Below are 17,289 nucleotides of genomic sequence, written 5' to 3' on the forward strand. Positions count from 1 at the left end.
GTGGGGGCCAGGAGAAAGACCTGTGGCCTGCGGGCTCACATAGGGAGGGGGCGGGGCTCCTGGTCACGTGACGGGCAGGGCCCTGCCACCAGCTCATCCCCGCACCCCCGCCATGTCCACCTCCATCCTGCCAGGGCTGGCGAGGACTGGGGGTAGGATGGGCGGCGGGCTCGCTGAGCCCGGCTAGGTGGCGTCCTGGGGGCCGGTCGGGGCGCAGGGCAGAGGCTGGTCCGGGTGGTAGAGTGCCCGGCGGAGCAGGCTGCGGACTGCAGGGAGGTCATCGGGATCTGAGGGCCAACGGGGGCTGGTAAGAGGTGTTTGGAGCCCGGGGCGGCTGGCCGGGCTGTGGGGGGAGGGGGGCTCACCCACGTCCAGCTCCCGCAGCAGGCTGCGGTACTGGGGCTCGGCCTCGAGCAGCTTGAGCAGGCTGGTGGACTCCATGCGCTCCAGCCGCACCTCCCAGTACACGTAGATCTTCTGGTTGAAGGTGACGTACACCAGGCAGGGGCTGTTGCCGCCCTCTTTGCAGGCGTACAGGCCTGGGGGAGGGGAGGACCACAAAGGGCAAGCGTCACCCGCTGGTGGAAGGGCAAGGGGACAGACCACCCAGGACAGACAGACAGACAGACCACCGCCACAGCCAGGGGGCTGAGCCTCCCACGGAGGCCGGGCAGCCAACCAAAGCAGAGAAATGCCAAAATACCCAGCTCATGCCCGACATGGGGAGGCCACGGGAAGCACCAGCCAGAACAGCGCCCAGATGAGCGCCATTGGCTCCCGCCTGTCATCCTAGCTACTCAGGAGGCTGAGATCCGAGGATCGCGGTTCAAAGTCAGCCTGGGCAGGAAAGTCTGTGAAACTCTGATCTCCCATGAACCACCAGAAAACTGGAAGTGGAGTTGTGGCTCAAGTGGTAGAGCGCCCGCCTTGAGCTGAAGAGCTGAGGGACAGCGCCCAGGCCCTGAGTTCAAGCCCCATGACCGATTCCCCCTCCCCCCCCCACCACAAAAAAGAATTCATCCCTCCTTTTGTTCTGGTAGCAGGATTTGAACCCAGGGCTCTGCGCTTGCTAGGCAAGCCATCTCCCGCCTGAGCCATCTCCCCTGTCCCTGTTCAAGTGTTTCCTTCTCTCGTTGGAAAGGTCGGGGGCCAGGGCAGGAGAGAGGGCCGGGTCGCTCCGCACCTGCACAGAAGGCCCGGACATTCTCATCGACTTGGAAGCGGACGACAGCGCGGTTGTGGTCGATGATGTACGTCTGTCCGTCCCACGCACACGCCACCACCTCCTCACACCCATTGCCCTGCAAAAGTCAGGGGAAAGCATGCAGAGCAGCGTGAGCTGACCTGCCGGGCGTGCCTGGTGAAGCAGCACTGCCACGAGGCTTCCAAGTTCTAGGCCAGCATGGGCTAGAGTGCAAAATTCTATCTCAAAAATACATAGCCAGGGGCCGGGGCTCTCGCCTGTCATCCCAGCTACTCAGCAGGCTGAGATCTGAGGATCGCGGTTCAAAGCCAGCTCGGGCAGGAAAGTCCGTGAGACTCTGATCTTCAATGAACCACCAGAAAACTGGAAGTGGCCCAAGTGGTAGAGCACCCGCCTGGGTGCTGGCCCTCAGCTCTATCTACCCCTATCTATCTAAAACCAAAGACAACCACAAAACGATCTTGCAGAAGCAGTCTCTTGGCCGCACTTGGCTAGGAGGGGACCAAGGCAGGGCCCAAGCCCCCTGAGGTAGCTTCTTATCTCTGGAGCTGCTGCCCAGCTGGCAGGTATGATGGAGAGGGTTCCAGAAGCTTGGCGGAGAACAGATCAAGGTAAGCAGCATCATTCATTCAGAGGCCGGCTGGAACTAGCCCCTCCCCCAGAGAAGACCGAGTGCTCCGGCAGGGCTCCCGGGCCGCTCACCGTGACATCCAGCTTCTCCAGGGCGAACAGCTGGTGATCCACCTGCACGGACCACAGCAGCTTGTCGGCCTCCTCCATCAGCTTCAGGGTTCCTGCAGGGAGAGGCAGGAGGGGTGGGTGGAGGGATGGGGTCCAGGCCGGGGGCACTGGCAGAGGGAGGCGCAGCCCAGCCCAGCCCTGCTCACCGTCCAGCGTGCACAGGGCGAAGAGGCCAGAGCCGCCGCGCTCGGGGTTGTGACCTGGCGGTGTGACAGGGCACAGGGACGCGTGAGCGGGCTGGGGGCGGGAGCGGGAAGCGGCCAGCCCCTCCCGGCGCTCACCCTGCTTGATGTTGCCGATGAGGTGCGTGGACACGTTCTTGTTGTGGATCCGGCCGGACGTCTGGTGGGTCTCCACGTCCCGGGGAGCGGGGGTGTCCCTGGGGACGGAAGGGGGTGGGTTGATGAGCGGGCCTCCGGGCGGGGTCTCCCCGCCCCCGCCGCACGCCTGGCCTTACCTGCTGCCCTCCGTGGTGCCCTCGGAGGTGGGGGGCACCCCTGAGTCCCGGCGCCAGGTGCAGAGCAGAACCGCGTAGGCACAGCCCGGCTGGGACACCATTAGCTCCGGCACACCCAGCGGCCCCACGGTCACAGACAGACTGTCCACCTGCCCCGGGGAGCAGCGCCCCGCATTGGGTTCAGAGCCGGAGGGAGGTGCTAGGGTTCGGGCTGACCAGCAACGCCACGCAGATGATCGGCGTCTGCTGGGGGGTGGGGGGCAGCAGGGCCCCCCCCAGCCTGACCCACGCCCTGCTGCACCTGCCACCAGACCTCCACCTGCACCCTCCCGGGAGGGAGCCCCGCACTCGGGTCCCCAGACTCCGCCGCTCACCTGGCCTTCCAGCACCCACTTCTTGAGGGACACCAGCTGGCCGGTCGGGTGCTCGCTGCCCTCGGCCAGCTCCTCCCAGCGGAAGGCCCGCACCACGCGGTCCGTGTAACCCACCACGAGCTCGCAGCGTCCGTCCCCATCTGCGGGCATGGGATCCGACCCACCTCGGTGGGCGTGGGGCCCCCCACGCGGCCCCCTCCCCCAGGCCTCCCCTCCGCGGGCCTCCCCGACGGCGTCAGGGCCGCCTCCGGGCTGCTGAGTGCGCATGCGGGCAGCCGCTGCCCCCGCCCGGGCCTCGCGCTCACCTCGCGCTCAGTTTATGTATTTTATGCTTTTCCAGTATGGAGATTGAGCCTGGAGCTCTGCTGCTGAGCTGTGCCCCTGGCCACACTAGTTAGCTTCCCTATGAAATTTATACTGCTTCGTCTTTTTGCTAAGGTCACGACTGTACTGTAAACAATAAGGCTAAGCCAGGCACCCGTGGCTCACGCCTGTCATCCCAGTGACTCAGGAGGCTGAGATCTGAGGACTGTAGTTCAAAGCCAGCTTGGGCAGAAAAGTCCCTGAGACTCTCATCTCCCAGAAACCACCAGAAAACTAGAAGTGGTGCTGTGGCTCAAGTGGTAGAGCGCTCACCTCGAGCTGAAGATCTGAGGGACAGCGCCCAGGCCCCGAGTTCAAGACCCACAAGTGACGAAATAATTAAAAAAAAAAATTAAGCTGGGCATGATGGTGCACCCAGGATGCTGAGGCAGAGGGGTGCAAGTTTGGGGACCGCCCGGGCTACATAGCAAGCTCCATCTGTTTTACTCTTGGCTGTGATGCCAGTGCCCACGACCGTGCCCGGCAGGCGGGGAGCTCAGCAGCTCTGCGCCGCACACACAAACGGCAGCGACCCTGACCCCGGGGATCTGTCCTGGCACCTGCCTTCTCCCGCCCGCCCCGCAGCGGCTGGCTGAGCACCCTTGCCCACCGATGTCGCTGACCAGCATGGCCTTGGTGTTGGCCGGGATGTGCTGCTTGAAGACGGGTCGCTGCTCCTCCCCGGCCAGGGCTTCGTGGTGTCCTGAGCCATCCAAGGCCCTGGCGGGCGTCAGGTCAAACAAGTGGAACCAGCCTTCGGCGCTCACCGCCACCACTAGGTTCTGGGAGAGCGAGGTGCGGGGGAGATGGGCTGGTGGGGGGAGGGGAGGCCAGGGTGCAGGGTGCTAGAGCAGAGGCCCGGATGTAGACGGAGGGCAGGCCTGGGAATGCCACCGCCTAAGATCTTACCTTTCCTTTATTACACACGTCTCCAACCCCAACGCAGGTCAACTGCAAGGGAAAGAGGGGCTCAGGGAGGGAGGCAGGCATGGGGGAGTCCAGCCTGCCCTGACCCCTGTGCAGCGGGAAGGGACTGCAGGCGGGCTTGCGGCTTCCTTCCTTATGAATTGCAGATGAGTTTCATGGACTTTCCTGTCTGGGGGGGGCTTTGAACCATGGCCTGCAGATGGCGGCCTCCTGAGTGGCTAGGATGACAGCTATGAGCCGTCCATTACTACCAGCCACTGAAAACTTGCACCACTAACCTATGTTAATAATCTTTGTCTGGGCTGGGCAGGTGGCTCAGTGGTAGAGTGCTCGCCTAGCATGCACGACGCCCTGGGTTGGATTCCTCAGCACCACAACCACAGAAGAAGCCGGAAGTGGCGCTGTGGCTCAAGTGGTAGAGAGCCAGCCTTGAGCAAAAGCAGCTCAGGGACAGTGCCTAGGTCCTGAGTTCAAGCCCCAGGAATGGCAAAATAAGATGTAAATCTGGCACACTGCCAGGGCAGTCCAACAACGGCTTTCTAGAACATACCACTGGTGTTAACCAATGCGTGACCACTCCTTGGAGGATCAGCCAGCCTTGGGCAGCATCCACGTCCCCAAGGACCCCGTAAAAGATGCCCCATCCTTGAAGTGGGGCCCAAATGGGGCTGGGGGGGGAGAGGGGAGAGGAAGAGGGGGAGAAGGCCTGGGACCCGCCCTCCCCAAGTCACATAACCGGAAGCAGTGGCTGGGCTGAGCAGCTGGGGACTCGGGTTGCGCTGCGCACCCCCACGCACGCCGCAGGCCCTGTCCCAGGCCTCAGGCGCAGGGAGAGAACACTGACCATCCCCTGGCACGCGCAGGTGAGCCACGGCCGGCCGTCGTCCTTCTTGTACACAGACAGCTTCCCGTTGGTGTCGCCCACGACCAGCTCATTCAACTGGAAATGGAGAGAGGCGCGCATGGGGACGCGGCTCCCGCCGAGCCACGGCGCGGTCTCCTGAGCTCAGCCTGACCCCGGGAAGTGGTGAGCTTCGCATCTGCACCTTCACCAACATCATGAAAGATCTCTTCAGGCTGGGCGGGGTGTGACCCCAGCAGATTCTGTGGCGCGTACCAGGCCGGGTTCATTCCAGAGGGACACACACACACACACACAGAGCCATAGCTGACCAGAGTGTATTTCCACTTCTGTGTGTATGTGCGTGCGTGCATGCATGCGTGCTGGGGGGTGGGAGGGGTTAGGGGCATGGAGGCTATACACAATCCATGCTTCATTCCAGACTGTTCTACAGTCTTGGCTGACAGACTCTCTGCCCACATGCATGACTTCTGCTTGTCCACTGAAAATGGAACATGGTCTTAAAACAGTTTTAAGATTTTGACCTTTGAAAGGCTTGAAAGTGGGATCTCATATACATTTAATCAGGGCAGCTGCAAGCCAATAGAGCCTGGGGGGGGGAGGGGAGGGACACACACACACACACACACACACACGCATGCATGCATGCACAGGACACAGGGGCTCTGAAGGTCTTGCTGTTGCATGTCAGCCTGGGCCTCTGGTGCCCCCATGTGGTGGCCTGGCTCTCAGACAGGGGCTCCCTGCGCCAAGCAGAGCCCTTCTCCATCACTGCTACCCGGGGGAACTAGGTAGCTCTGAACTCTAGTTCTTTTTTGGGGGGGAGTCTAGTTGTGGGGACTGAACTCTGGGCCTGGGCGCTGTCCCTCAGCTCTCCAGCTCAAGGCTAGTGCTCTACCACTTGAGCCACAGCGCCACTTCCGGTTTTCTGAGAGGTTAATTGAAGAGTTTCACGGCCTTTCCTGCCCAGGCTGGCTTTGAACCGCAATCCTTAGATCTCAGCCTCCTGAGTAGCTAGGATGACAGGCGTGAGCTACTGGCACCTGGCTGGAGATAACTCAACGGAGGTCCATCCTGGGCAGACCTCATAGAAACCCCAGAAGCCCAAGGTCAAGATGAGAGGTGGAGCAAATGTTGGAGACAGCAGGAAGTCGATCCATCCATCCGTCCATCCATCCATCCATCCATCCATCCATCCGTCCATCCATCCATTCATCCATCCATCCATCCATCCATCCATCCATCCGTCCATCCATCCATCCATCCGTCCATCCACCCATCCATCCATCCGTCCATCCACCCATCCATCCATCCATCCGTCCATCCATCCATCCGTCCGTCCATCCATCCATCCGTCCATCCATCCATCCATCCGTCCATCCATCCATCCGTCCATCCATCCATCCATCCATCCATCCACCCATCCATCCATCCGTCCATCCACCCATCCATCCATCCATCCATCCATCCATCCATCCGTCCATCCATCCATCCATCTCAGGTCAGTGAGCCAATGGGAAAGCAGCAAAGGCCCAGAGACGTCCTCGGGGGAGCGGAGCAATCAGCAGGCAGGGCGGTTTTACTGTTTCCAGCTGATTTTTTTAAAGGTAAACGGAGGTTCGTAGCCAGGATGAACCAGACGTTGCCTCCAATCGTGGCCAACAGAGCTGACCAGCTCCACCCCGCCCGTAACGGCAGGGAGGGATCAATGATCTATCCCTGAAAACACACAGAAAAACGCCCGGCGTTCCGGACGGGCTGAGCCGGCCTGGACATCCCGGACGACGAGGCCATCACTAGAGCAGGCGTCCTGCGGGCGCCATGACGGCCCTGACGCGCAGGCGCAGGCTCTCGCCCCGACTTCCGGCCTCCGGCCCCGCCCCTTCCGCCCCCGCGCCGCGCCCCGCCGGGCGTCTCCGGCGCCACTGCGCATGCACTCACCCCGTCGTTGTCGACGTCGCCGAGGCAGACGGCGTGAGGGAAGAGGCTCCCGCTGAACTCCAGCGCCACGCGCTGCACGTAGCTCACCGACCGCATGGCCGAGGGGCCGGGGAACGGCGCTGGACGCGCCCCCCACCCGCGCCCCCCCGCTCCCCAAGCCGCTTCCTGACAGCCGCGCGGGCGGAAGCCACATCGCCGCCTCCAATCCCGGCTCGGAAGGGGCGGGACTTCCGCGTCGGGGCGGCGCCCTGGCTCCGCCTCCCGGGGACGGCTTTTGAGTGACAGTTGAACAGGCCACTCACTTCCTCCAGAAGCCTAACGCCTGCGGGTAAGCCGGGAGGGGGCGGGGGCTGACCTGTCCCCTTGGCAACGGGGCTCCGCGGGGCTGGCCCTAGTGACCTTGATTCCTTCCTTCGTTGCCCTGGCGACAGAGATCCCTCGCTGTCATTCCGTCCCCTGAGAGTGGAGCGGACGGACGGCCGCGTGGCGGGAGATGGTCGGAGTGGTGACATCGGATTGCACTGGGGAAAAAAATCCGGTGTGGAGACAGACGAAGGGGCCGCGCGCGCGTGTGTGCGCGTGCGTGCGTGTGTGCATGTGTGTGCGTGTGTGCATGTGCATGAGTGTACGTGTGTGCATATGCGTGTGTGCATATGCATGCGTGTGTGCATATGCGTGTGTGCATGTGTGTGTGTGCGCGTGTGTGCATATGCATGAGTGTGCGTGTGTGCATATGCATGTGTGTGTGCGTGTGTGCATGTGCATGAGTGTACGTGTGTGCATATGCGTGTGTGCGTGTGTGCATATGCATGCGCGTGTGCATATGCGTGTGTGCATGTGTGTGTGCGTGTGTGCATATGCGTGTGTGCATGTGTGTGTGTGCGTGTGTGCATATGCATGAGTGTGCGTGTGCATATGCATGAGTGTACGTGTGTGCATATGCATGTGTGTGCGTGTGTGCATATGCGTGTGTGCATATGCGTGTGTGTGCGTGTGATGATAAAGTAAATCCGTCAATAGGAAATCTGACCCCTGTGTGCCCTTGGTGGGGACATAGTTCAAAGGCCACCGGCGCAAAGCAGAGTTCACCAAGCTAGCACACGTAGCCCCTGTCGTTTCTTCTTCACTCAACGGCTCTTCTACCTCTTCCGAGGGGGAAAACATACTTCCAGCCAGGTTCAAGGTTTGCAGGTGGGACTCAGGCCAAAGGTGTGCGTGTGTGTGTGTGTGTGTGTGTGCGCGTGTGTGTGTGTGTATGGGGGGGACAGGGGTCCTAGCCCCTGAGCTCAGGGGCTAAGGCACCATCCCTTGGATTTTTGGCCAGCGCCGGTGGTCCGCCACTTGAGCCACAGCTCTCCTTCCGGCTTTTTGCTGGATAGCTGGAGCTAAAGAATCACGGAATTCTTTCTGGGCTGGCTTTGAACCACAGCCCTCAGATCTCAGCCTACTCACAGATTTGCTTGGATTACAGGCGGGAGCTACTGGCTCCCTACCCAAAGTGGTTTGATCCCCAAACCCCCATGACTCTCCCATCACGTACTGCCCCAGCTCCTTAGGCTGGAAGGGAAGATGGTAAAGATTTTGGAGCCTGCTCTGTCTTGAACCTCTCCGCCCTTCTGTCAGTAGCATGGATGGGATCATTATCCCCATGGCTTCCTTGAGATTCTTTGTCCATTGAGAAAGACCTGCCTCTGCTTGGGCACATCATCAGTGACGGCACTGAGAGGGTTTATCTAGGAACTCCTGTGGGAGTTCAATAGGTATTTAGGTTTTAAGACTTGTCATTACAACCCCACCTGATTGGACCCTTGATCTGTCAGTCATAGGTAATGGGAGAGTGGACAAGGGGTGGGCCTGATCTCTGTGTCTGAAGGCAGTGGGAAAAATGGTTACCAGTTCCTATTTCCAGTGCTGTACTGTGGGGCTGGCTGGATCTTTCCAGACACAGGTAACCGGGCTCTAAGTGCATTATCTTTTAATTTTGTTGTTGTTGTTCATCATGTGACTTGAACTCAGGGCCTGGGTACCGTCCCTGAGTTCTTTACCTCAATGCTCTCCCACTTTGAGCCACAGCTCCATTTCCAGTATGGGAGATAAGAGTCTCCTGGGGACTTTCCTGCCCGGCTGGCTTCAAACCGTGATCCTCAGATCTCAGCCTCCTGAGCACCTCCTTGCTGGCATCCCGGCTCTTAACTGTAAGCTTCGCTTTCCAGTTGAAGGAGTGGACAAAGAAATCTATTTTAAAATGTTTACCTGGAAACATAGAGTGTAAGTGGTTTCCAGTTGATTCCCTGTGCTGTAATATTGGTCTGCGGTTTTCTTTGACAGCATTGTAGGAATGAACGTGTTAGTGAGTTGTCAGGACAGTTGGATGAGCAGCCTGCTTGGGTCACCAGACACCCTGGCCTGACCCAGTTCTTCCAGGTCAGGCGCTGGCCCAGCGTTCCACAGCGCCTTCGTTTGACTTTGCCCATCATTCCGGCTTTGTCTTGCATCCTCCGGCAGAGCAGCGTCTGTCTTTGTAGATAATGTTCATCGTGAAGGTCATGTCGCTTTGACCACAGACTTGTCAGGAGAGCCAAGTAAGAGCCAGCCGCCAGGGCAGAAAGGTCTTCCGGGGACGGGGCCTGCGTGAAGGCTACATCGGTGCCCCTGACGTGCCTCTCTAAGCCGGGCACCTGGGCTCACACAGGGGGAACAGCGGGGCTGGAGGGGCAGATCCCAGAACCCACAATTGAGCATCCCTGTTCTTTGCCCTGAATTCTCCCACTGCGGCCTGTGAGTGCAGGGGTTACAGGAATTAGCCACTGCTTGGCTGCTTGCTTGCTGTGTGGATGGCAGATTCAGCAAGGCAAGAGGGCTGAGGGGTTCCAGGGCAGTGTTCCCAAAAGTTCCTGACCACTTCTTCTACCCCAGTTGTCTTGTCCAGGACCTTCAAAACTCCGATTGCCGGAGGTTTGGGGGGAGTTATTTTTGAGCCTTTTACTTCATTTTTGGTGCCAGTCCTGGGATTTGAACTCAGGGCCTGGGTGCTGTCCTGCAGCTGCTTTTGCTCCAGGCCAGCTTTACCACTTGAGCCATAGCACCACTTCTGGCTGTTTCTGTGTATGTAGTGCTGAAGAATCAACCCCAGAAATGCATGCATGCTGCACAAGCACTCCACCACTAAGCCCTCTTTTGAGACCTTTGTAACCATATATATCCCCTAGTTCAAAGTGCAAAAACCTGTTTCTCAAAGGGACCTGATAGGTAGCTCTCCCGGCCACTAAGGGCAGGGTGGACCGGGACTTAGAACCCCCAGCTGGGAACTAACCACTGTGACCTGGTCTTGTGCATCCTAGACACCTACGCTCGGGTTTAAGGTGTGCACTGCCATACCCAGCCGAGCCTACCACTGTGAAATCACCACAGCCCTCACCCACCCGTAGCAGGCCCGAGGTTGAGATGCTCCACATTTGCAAAAGGGAAAACCGATCTTGAGAGAAAGGTACAGCTACGAGTTCCACCACAAGCCATTTCCCAACAATCTCTCGAAAGCACTCAGCTGCCCGAGTGCTTCTTATTTGGAAACGGGACGCACAGCACCCAGCTCCCATGTTTGCACAGGGCAGGGCGCTGTAGCTGTGCGGGATGAAGGGGTGTCGGGTGGAGGGGCTGCTTTTGGATTATGGAATGGAGTAGGCTCTTAACAGGAGCTTGTGTGTGTGTGTCAGAGCGAGCGCGCACAAGCTACCCAGAAGCAGCTTATACTCAGGGGAGAACTTGCTAGACCCTCTGTTGTTTCTCTACAGCACTGAGCGCCATCCAGTCCTTTGCATAAAGGAAGATTTACCTGCAGGAAAACAGCAGGGGCCCAGGGTAGAGTTCCCAGTATGGCGGGATTTTTAGTCTTTGAAGACTTAACCATTGTCCCGAGACAGATCTGAGTAAGGCCCTTTCCATCTCCTGCCTCCCACAGCAGTGCTGTGCGATCCTGGGATCCCACCAACACCTGGAAGGGATCTTAGCTGTTTTTGCACCAGGAAAAGGGACGGAGACTCGCCCGGTGACAGACGCACATTGGGTTAGCTGAGGTCTGTCAGGCAGCCCTTCCCACCTGACCTGAGCCTGCAGTCTGCAGGATGGCTGGTTGTTACAAGATCCAGCTTGCTGAGGCTCTTGGTGCAGAAGGCTTGGACTCCGGGTGCTTAACCACCTCGGTTTTAGCTGGAGTCTGAGGAGCCACCCCACCTGCAAGCGCAGGACCAGCCTGGCAGTCCAGGGAGGGGACGTGTGGGGCCGGGGAGCGGCTGGCTCCAGGGGACCCCCCTTCATAGCCGGGAGGTGTGGCCGTCCAGCCCCTGCCTGGCAGATCCACCTTGGGGGGGCTGGAGGGCTGTGTGGAGTTGCTGGGCATGGCCGTCCACACTGCCTGGACTCTTGGGCTGGGGTCAAAGGTCAGAGCAGGGGACCCCCACTTCTTCATAGGCACCTTCATCGTGGGAGTGCCCCACCCCCCCACCCCAGCCTGCACAGCAGGCTGTTTCCTGTCCCCAACAGGGCACCAGGACAGAGACCCTTTCCCTGCCTCCTCCCCCCCTCCCCATGCACCCACCAGCCCGCCCCCCACAGTCCCAGGAAGGCTGTAGACACCCAGTTTTGCTTATCGTCTTTATTGCTCGAGCACAGGGCTCGAGTGGCACCTGGGCCTTTGGCGGCGAGCAGAGGCCTGGGGGGAGGGGTGCACAGCCTGGCTGAGGGCAGGCGGACTGGAGGGGAGACAGGAACAGGACGGGCAGTCACCCCAGCTCCAGAAGACAGCCACTCCAGGTGAGGAGGGGAAGAGGGGAGGGGCACAACCCGGCACGCCAGAGCCAGGGCTCTCCCTCCCCACCCTGCTGCACATCACGCCTCACCCCTTCCCTTCTCCCCGCTCACACGTGGACCGAACAGGAAGCAGAATAAATAGCATTCTGAGCAGTGTGAGTGCGGGACACACGCTCACCTGCAATGAGGGGTGACAGGACCCACCTGAGCAACCCCCAACCTTCCCCCGTCCCCCCAGAGCCAACCACCCACCAGATAGAAAAATAAAGGTCTCAATTCACGCAAAACTCTTCAGTGTGTTCAGACGGGGCGGGGCGGGGCTACGCCTCGGTCTCCATCTGGGACTGGCCGTCGCTCTTCTCCTTCATCGCTGTGTCGGTGGGGTGGTCCCCCGAAGCCACCTCGGCCTTGCCCTGCAAAGGGTGGCAGAAAGGCACAAAGCAGGGGCTGGGAAGGTGGTTCAGTGGTAGAGCGCTTGCCTTGCATGCCTGAGGCCCTGGGTTCCATTCCTCAGCATCACATAAGCAAAAAGAAAAAAGCCGGAAGTGGCGCTGTGGCTCAAGTGGTAGAGTGCTAGCCTTGAGCTGAAGAGCTGAGGGACAGTGCCCAGGCCCAGAGTTCAGGCTCCACTACTAGACCCCCCCCCCCAAAAAAAAAAAAGAAAGGCACAAAGCACACATCACTTCCAACAGCACTGCAGACACAGATTCCACACCTGTCATCCTAGCCACGCAGGAGGCTGAGAGCTGAGGACTGTAAAGTCAAAGCCAGCCCAGAAAGCCCAAAACTCTTATCTCTAACTAGCCAGCAAAAAGCCAGAAGTGAAGCTGTGGCTCAAGTGGCAGAGCACCAGGCTTGAGTGAAAACACTAAGGGGGGCTGCCCAGGCTGGACACAGCCACACAGCACCGGCCAGGCCACGGGCCTCCGCCTCCATGTGGCCTTGGTGCATTTGGACCGTGCAAACCTATGTTTGGGCATGCACACCACCTGCAGCCCCAGGACTGCGGCTCCCGGGCCACGCCGGCCAGGCCCGGGCGCGGCCTGCTCACCTTGCGCTCCTCCTCCGCCAGCCTCTCGAACATGTTGGCGTAGAGCCTCTTCTCCCGTGCCAGTTGCTTGCGGACCCGCTGCTGACACACGGCCAGCTGGGTCCTGGCAGCCTTGTTGTTGGGGTAGAGCTGTAGAACCTTCTGGAAGTCAGCCCGTGCCAGGTCAAAGTCATTGACAGCCAAGTGTGCCTCCCCTCGACGGAAGAGACCTTTCTCGTTTTTGCTGTCCAGCTCCAGGGCCTGGGCGGGCAGAGGGAAGAGACGGGCAAGACCTCAGGCTGGGCAGCCCGCTCCATGAAGCCAGAGCCCAGCAGACACAGGGTCACCCCCGAGTAAGAGCAAGACTGGGCCCCACCCGGGAAAGATTCCAGATCTACGAAGAAAATCATCGATGGGCACCGGTGGCTCCTAGCTACTCAGGAGGCTGAGATCTGGGCTCCGTGTGGGAAGCCCACGCAGGCAGGAACATCCACGAGACTCATTTCCACAAACCAGCAGCCAGCTGGTGGTGGGAGAACACTGGCCCTATGTGTCAATGACCTGGTCCCCCACCCCCCAGCCTGGGCCCACGCCCACCTTGTCGCAGCTCTCGACGGCGGCCGAGAAGGCCTGCAGCTTCAGGTGACACATGGCCAGGTTGAGGTGGGCGGCCAGCCGCAGGGCCGTGGCCTTCTGCAGCTCCTCACCCGAGAAGCTCGACTCGTGCTCCAGCCAGGACACGATCTTCTTGTACTGCAGCAGCGCCTGCTTGTACTTGCCATCCTAGGGCGGGAGGCGAGCTCAGGCCCGGGCCCGGCGCCGGCCCCAGGCCCCGGACGGCCCCCTGGCGACAAGGACGGGTGCTCACCTTGAAGTACACCGCGCCGCGCTCCTTGGCGATGGTGCTCTGCTCCAGCTTCTCCTCGGAGCTCATCTCCCAGGACTCCTTGGCCTGCCATTCCCCCAGGGAGGGACACAGCAGTCAGCGTCCCCAGGATCCCCAGGGGATGGGACCCGACTCCAGGCAAAGGGAAAGCCCAGAGACTCACCTTCTCAAAACTCTTGAGATGGAGTTCGTAAATGAGCTCAGCCTGCGGTGGGATCTGGAACTTTTCCTTCCCAGCACTGCCGAAACCGTAGCTAGAGGAGCAACACCACCGAAGGCGAAGGCGCAGGTCACCCCACAGCCCGACCTGCTCCGGGCAACAGGGCTTCCTGCCCGCATCCCCGGAGGCGGGACCAAACGAAGTGTTCCGCAAAGTCTCCCCTGACACCCGCACCCTCTCGATGGCCTCAGGACGCACCACCGCCTCCATGACCACACAGAACCCTCCTGCCGACCGCAGGGCGAGAAGGGAATGCTGGGCGTCAAGCTGGGCACCAGCGGCTCACACCTGTGATCCTAGCTACTCAGGAGGCTGAGATCTGAGGATCCTGAGCTGAAATCGGTCTGGGCAGGAAAGCCCATGACCCCCCCTGCCCCGCCCTGCCCCCCTGTCCTGGGGTTTGAACTCAGGCCTTCAGTGCTATCCCTGAGCTCTAACTCAAGAGTGCTCTACCACTTTGAGCCACAGCGCCACTTCTGGTTTTCTCGTGGTTCATCGGAGGTAAGAGTCTCATGTACTTTCCTTCCCTGGGCTGGTTTTGAACCACGATCCTCAGATGCCCTGCTTTCAACTCTATCTCCAAGAAACCACCAAAAAGCTGCAAGTGGTAGAGCACCCAGGGCCTGAGTTCCAACCCCTGCACTGGCACACAACCAACAAGCAATAAAAATACAACGAGTAAGAAAAACTTCCCGGAATCTATGAGTCAGCAAAGAAGGGACAGCGACCAATCAGGGCCCAATGCCAGGCCCGCAGGCCCCTAGCCGTGGACACGGCTCCGCCCAGCGCCCGCCCACAGCTCACCTGGGCTTGAGGTACACTACGCAGTGCTCTCCTTTCTCCATGCGCTGGATGGCCCTCTCCAGGCCGCAGGGCAGGTCCAGGCTCTCCCCCTCCCCGATCTCGAAGCGGAGCTCCCGCTGGTCAAACAGACGGTGCTCGTAGAAGCCTTCCAGCGCCACTGGTGGAGGAAGGCCCATGAGAGGCCGCCACCCGCGTTCCCTCCCACACCAACCACCATGCCCAGGGCGCGGCCCAGCCTCGCGGAAGCCGCTGCGGAAGAGGGGCTCAGACCCGACCCTCACCCTCCACGATGGCGCCCTCGTTGGGCCTGGCATAGCCTTCCCCCCGAACCCGGATCCTGCGGATGATGCCGCCATCCTCGTCTTCTGACAGGTCCTCTCCCTTGAAGTCAAACAGCTCCACCTGGGGGGCGAGACGGGACAATCAGTTCCGTGCAGGGCTGCCAGCCCAGGCAGAGGCCAGGCTCATCCAGGTCCCTGGGGACAGTCTTAGGACCTGCGACCGTGACACCTAGCCAAGACTCCACAAAGCTGAACTGCCCTGCCTCCCCGGGGACAGAGGCCAGACTCTCAGAACCACCCCGCTGCTGTCCCGCCTCCCCTTAAACACGGCCCGGAGGAGGCCGACGTGGCAGTCGACACAAATGACCCGGGATCTCGGGGGCCAGAGCTTCCCGCTGCTTGGCTTGTGCTCACCTCCGCCGGGCACACACCCAGCAGCTGCTCTCTCCTCTTAACCGGGACCCATGGGGTGGGGGAAGGGGACACCCCTGACCCCTGGAGCCCAGCCTCAAGCACACCAACTTCATGTGCTCGTGTGTCGGTCCTGGGGCTTGAACCCAGGGCCTGGGCACTGTGTCTTAGTTCTTCAGCTCAAGGCTGGTATTGCATTACTTAAGCTGCAGCTCTGGCTGCTTTTGAACCTCTGCCCTCAGATTCTGGCCTCATGAGTAGCCAGGGTTACAGGCATGAGGCCCACCGATGTTTTGTGCCCCATGCTGAGTCCTGGAAGGCTTTGGGACCCCCTCTTCCACCCTCGGGCCACCATCACGGGCCCCTGTGGGGGCCGCAGAGCCCGTGCCCTCTCCCTCTCCCTGCTCAGGCCAGGCCCTCCGCCTTGGCTACATTGTCTCCAAGAGGCAGGAAGGGCTGGAGGGCAGCCAGGCCCCTTGCCCGGTGCTCTGGCCGGACACTCACCTCAAACAGGAGCGTGGCGTTGGGAGGGATCTTGGGAGGGCTGCCGGCCGAGCCGTAGGCATACTCTGGCTTGCAGGTGATGTGGCACACCTCCCCCACCTTCATGGTTGCCACGGCAATGTCCCAGGCCTTGATGACTTCCCCTGCAGAAAGAGACAGGCCTTCCTGAGCAGGGGTCTTAAAGACTGTTACCTGGCACCGGTGGCTCTGCCTGCAATCCCAGCTACACAGGAGGCTGAGATCTGAAGATGACAGCCCAAAGCCAACAGACAAATCCAACAGACTGTCCCCAGCTAGCAAGAAGCTGTCAAGAGAGGTCTGGCTCAAGTAGAGCACCAGCAGTGAGCAGAAAAGTGAAGTACAAGAGCCCAAGTTCAAGTCCCAGAACCAACATTAAGCAGGCCAGGAGGTGTAGGACCAGAGAGGAACACAAGTCACAGAGTGCGCCATGGACTGCCACCAGCCACTCCCCGATCACTATGGATCCTCTTTTCTGGGGAGACGGTCTCACTGTGTTGCCCGGATTACTTGTGAACTCCTGGGCCTGCCTCTGCCTTGCACGTTGGCTGGGATGAGAAGCTGCCACAAGGAAGGTGGGCAGGAAGTTCTCCAAGGCCCGCCTCCTAGCCACTCCCGGCCACGCCTACCTTTGCCCAGGTCAAAGGAAAATTTGTCCTTGCGGTCCAGGCTGGAGTCAAACTTGGTGCCATCTAGCAGCCATCCAGTGTAGTGGACGAAGACGTGGTCGCCAATCATGGGCGTGTCTGTGCCCGTCCCCTCTCTCTTGATGACCTGTTGAGGAAGGGGAAAGGAGCAAAGGGGTTCAGCCCCCACCACACCTCCTCGCAAGCAGGTGAAGGGTTCAGGACACTAGAAGCTCTGCCGAGAGACAGCTCTGCACCTCCGCACAGAAGACTTATTTGGCTGAGCAGCTTGGGGAAAGACCAAGCCCGGAGACCGAATTCGATCTAAGTTTCTCAGCAGTGAAAGGGGAAATCTTTACACGTTTCCTCATTCCCCTCAAATGCCAGTGTTGGGCCCAGGCCGGGTCTGCTGGATGGAGGGGAGCAGGAGCATGGACAGACACAGCCCCCCCAGGCTGTAGCTGCCTTTTTTTGGGGGGGGAGTGAGGGAGGGGTGTTGCCCTCTCCCAGAATGGCAGGACCGCGATTCCCAGGGACTCCCCCAAGCTTCTCTGCGTCCCCTACTCTCCGTGAGCATGCAAGCAGGCGGTAAGTGTGCAGACCGAGGTGAGGGGTAACAAGGGGACCAACGCCCCAGGAGCACCACCAAAGAGGGCGCACCCCCGTGCTCCTGGGACGACTGTCTGGGCAAAGCTGGCGCCTTTTCTGATCCAGATGGTGGGGGTCCTGGGGTCCCCAGGTACCCGGCCCCCACCCCCCGCACACGTGGGGGTCCCGGGGTCCCCGCGTGCCCAGCCCCCACCCCCCGCACACGTGGGGGTCCCGGGGTCCCCG

General features: G+C 60.3%; 2 protein-coding genes across 2 annotated transcripts in view; both read right to left on the minus strand.

Annotated features, from left to right (window-relative positions):
• Window positions 1–10: 10 nt before the first annotated feature.
• Itfg2 (integrin alpha FG-GAP repeat containing 2) lies at window positions 11–7,017 on the minus strand. Its single transcript, XM_013023565.1, has 12 exons — window positions 6,870–7,017; window positions 4,911–5,006; window positions 4,049–4,090; window positions 3,750–3,921; window positions 2,777–2,916; window positions 2,403–2,551; window positions 2,227–2,324; window positions 2,092–2,145; window positions 1,907–1,998; window positions 1,184–1,301; window positions 366–539; window positions 11–287 (listed from the first exon to the last, which is right to left on the minus strand). The coding sequence occupies exons 1-12, from the start codon at window positions 6,963–6,965 to the stop codon at window positions 184–186; spliced, it is 1,335 nt and encodes a 444-aa protein (XP_012879019.1). The 5' UTR covers window positions 6,966–7,017; the 3' UTR covers window positions 11–183.
• Window positions 7,018–11,491: 4,474 nt separating this feature from the next.
• The window catches only part of Fkbp4 (FK506 binding protein 4, 59kDa), an 11,795-nt gene continuing 5,997 nt past the window's right edge, over window positions 11,492–17,289 (minus strand). The window contains exons 3-11 of the mRNA XM_013023609.1: window positions 16,459–16,603; window positions 15,812–15,954; window positions 14,897–15,017; window positions 14,616–14,772; window positions 13,755–13,845; window positions 13,574–13,657; window positions 13,303–13,488; window positions 12,727–12,966; window positions 11,492–12,088 (exon numbers count right to left, since the gene is read on the minus strand). Coding sequence (XP_012879063.1) covers window positions 11,996–12,088; window positions 12,727–12,966; window positions 13,303–13,488; window positions 13,574–13,657; window positions 13,755–13,845; window positions 14,616–14,772; window positions 14,897–15,017; window positions 15,812–15,954; window positions 16,459–16,603 — 1,260 coding nt within the window. The 3' untranslated portion in view covers window positions 11,492–11,995. The remainder of the gene's footprint in view (window positions 12,089–12,726; window positions 12,967–13,302; window positions 13,489–13,573; window positions 13,658–13,754; window positions 13,846–14,615; window positions 14,773–14,896; window positions 15,018–15,811; window positions 15,955–16,458; window positions 16,604–17,289) is intronic.

Source organism: Dipodomys ordii, unplaced genomic scaffold, assembly GCF_000151885.1.
Source record: "Dipodomys ordii isolate 6190 unplaced genomic scaffold, Dord_2.0 Scaffold69, whole genome shotgun sequence".
Classification (NCBI taxonomy): domain Eukaryota; kingdom Metazoa; phylum Chordata; class Mammalia; order Rodentia; family Heteromyidae; genus Dipodomys; species Dipodomys ordii.

Coding starts and splice junctions, on each gene's coding strand:
- Itfg2 (XM_013023565.1), bottom strand. CDS start 6,965: ATGCGGTCGGTGAGCTACGTGCAGCGCGTGGCGCTGGAGTTCAGCGGG. Junction 2,552..2,776: donor AGTGGGTGCTGGAAGGCCAG/GTGAGCGGCGGA, acceptor TCCCCGGGGCAG/GTGGACAGTCTGTCTGTGAC. Junction 2,146..2,226: donor CATCGGCAACATCAAGCAGG/GTGAGCGCCGGG, acceptor TCACACCGCCAG/GTCACAACCCCGAGCGCGGC.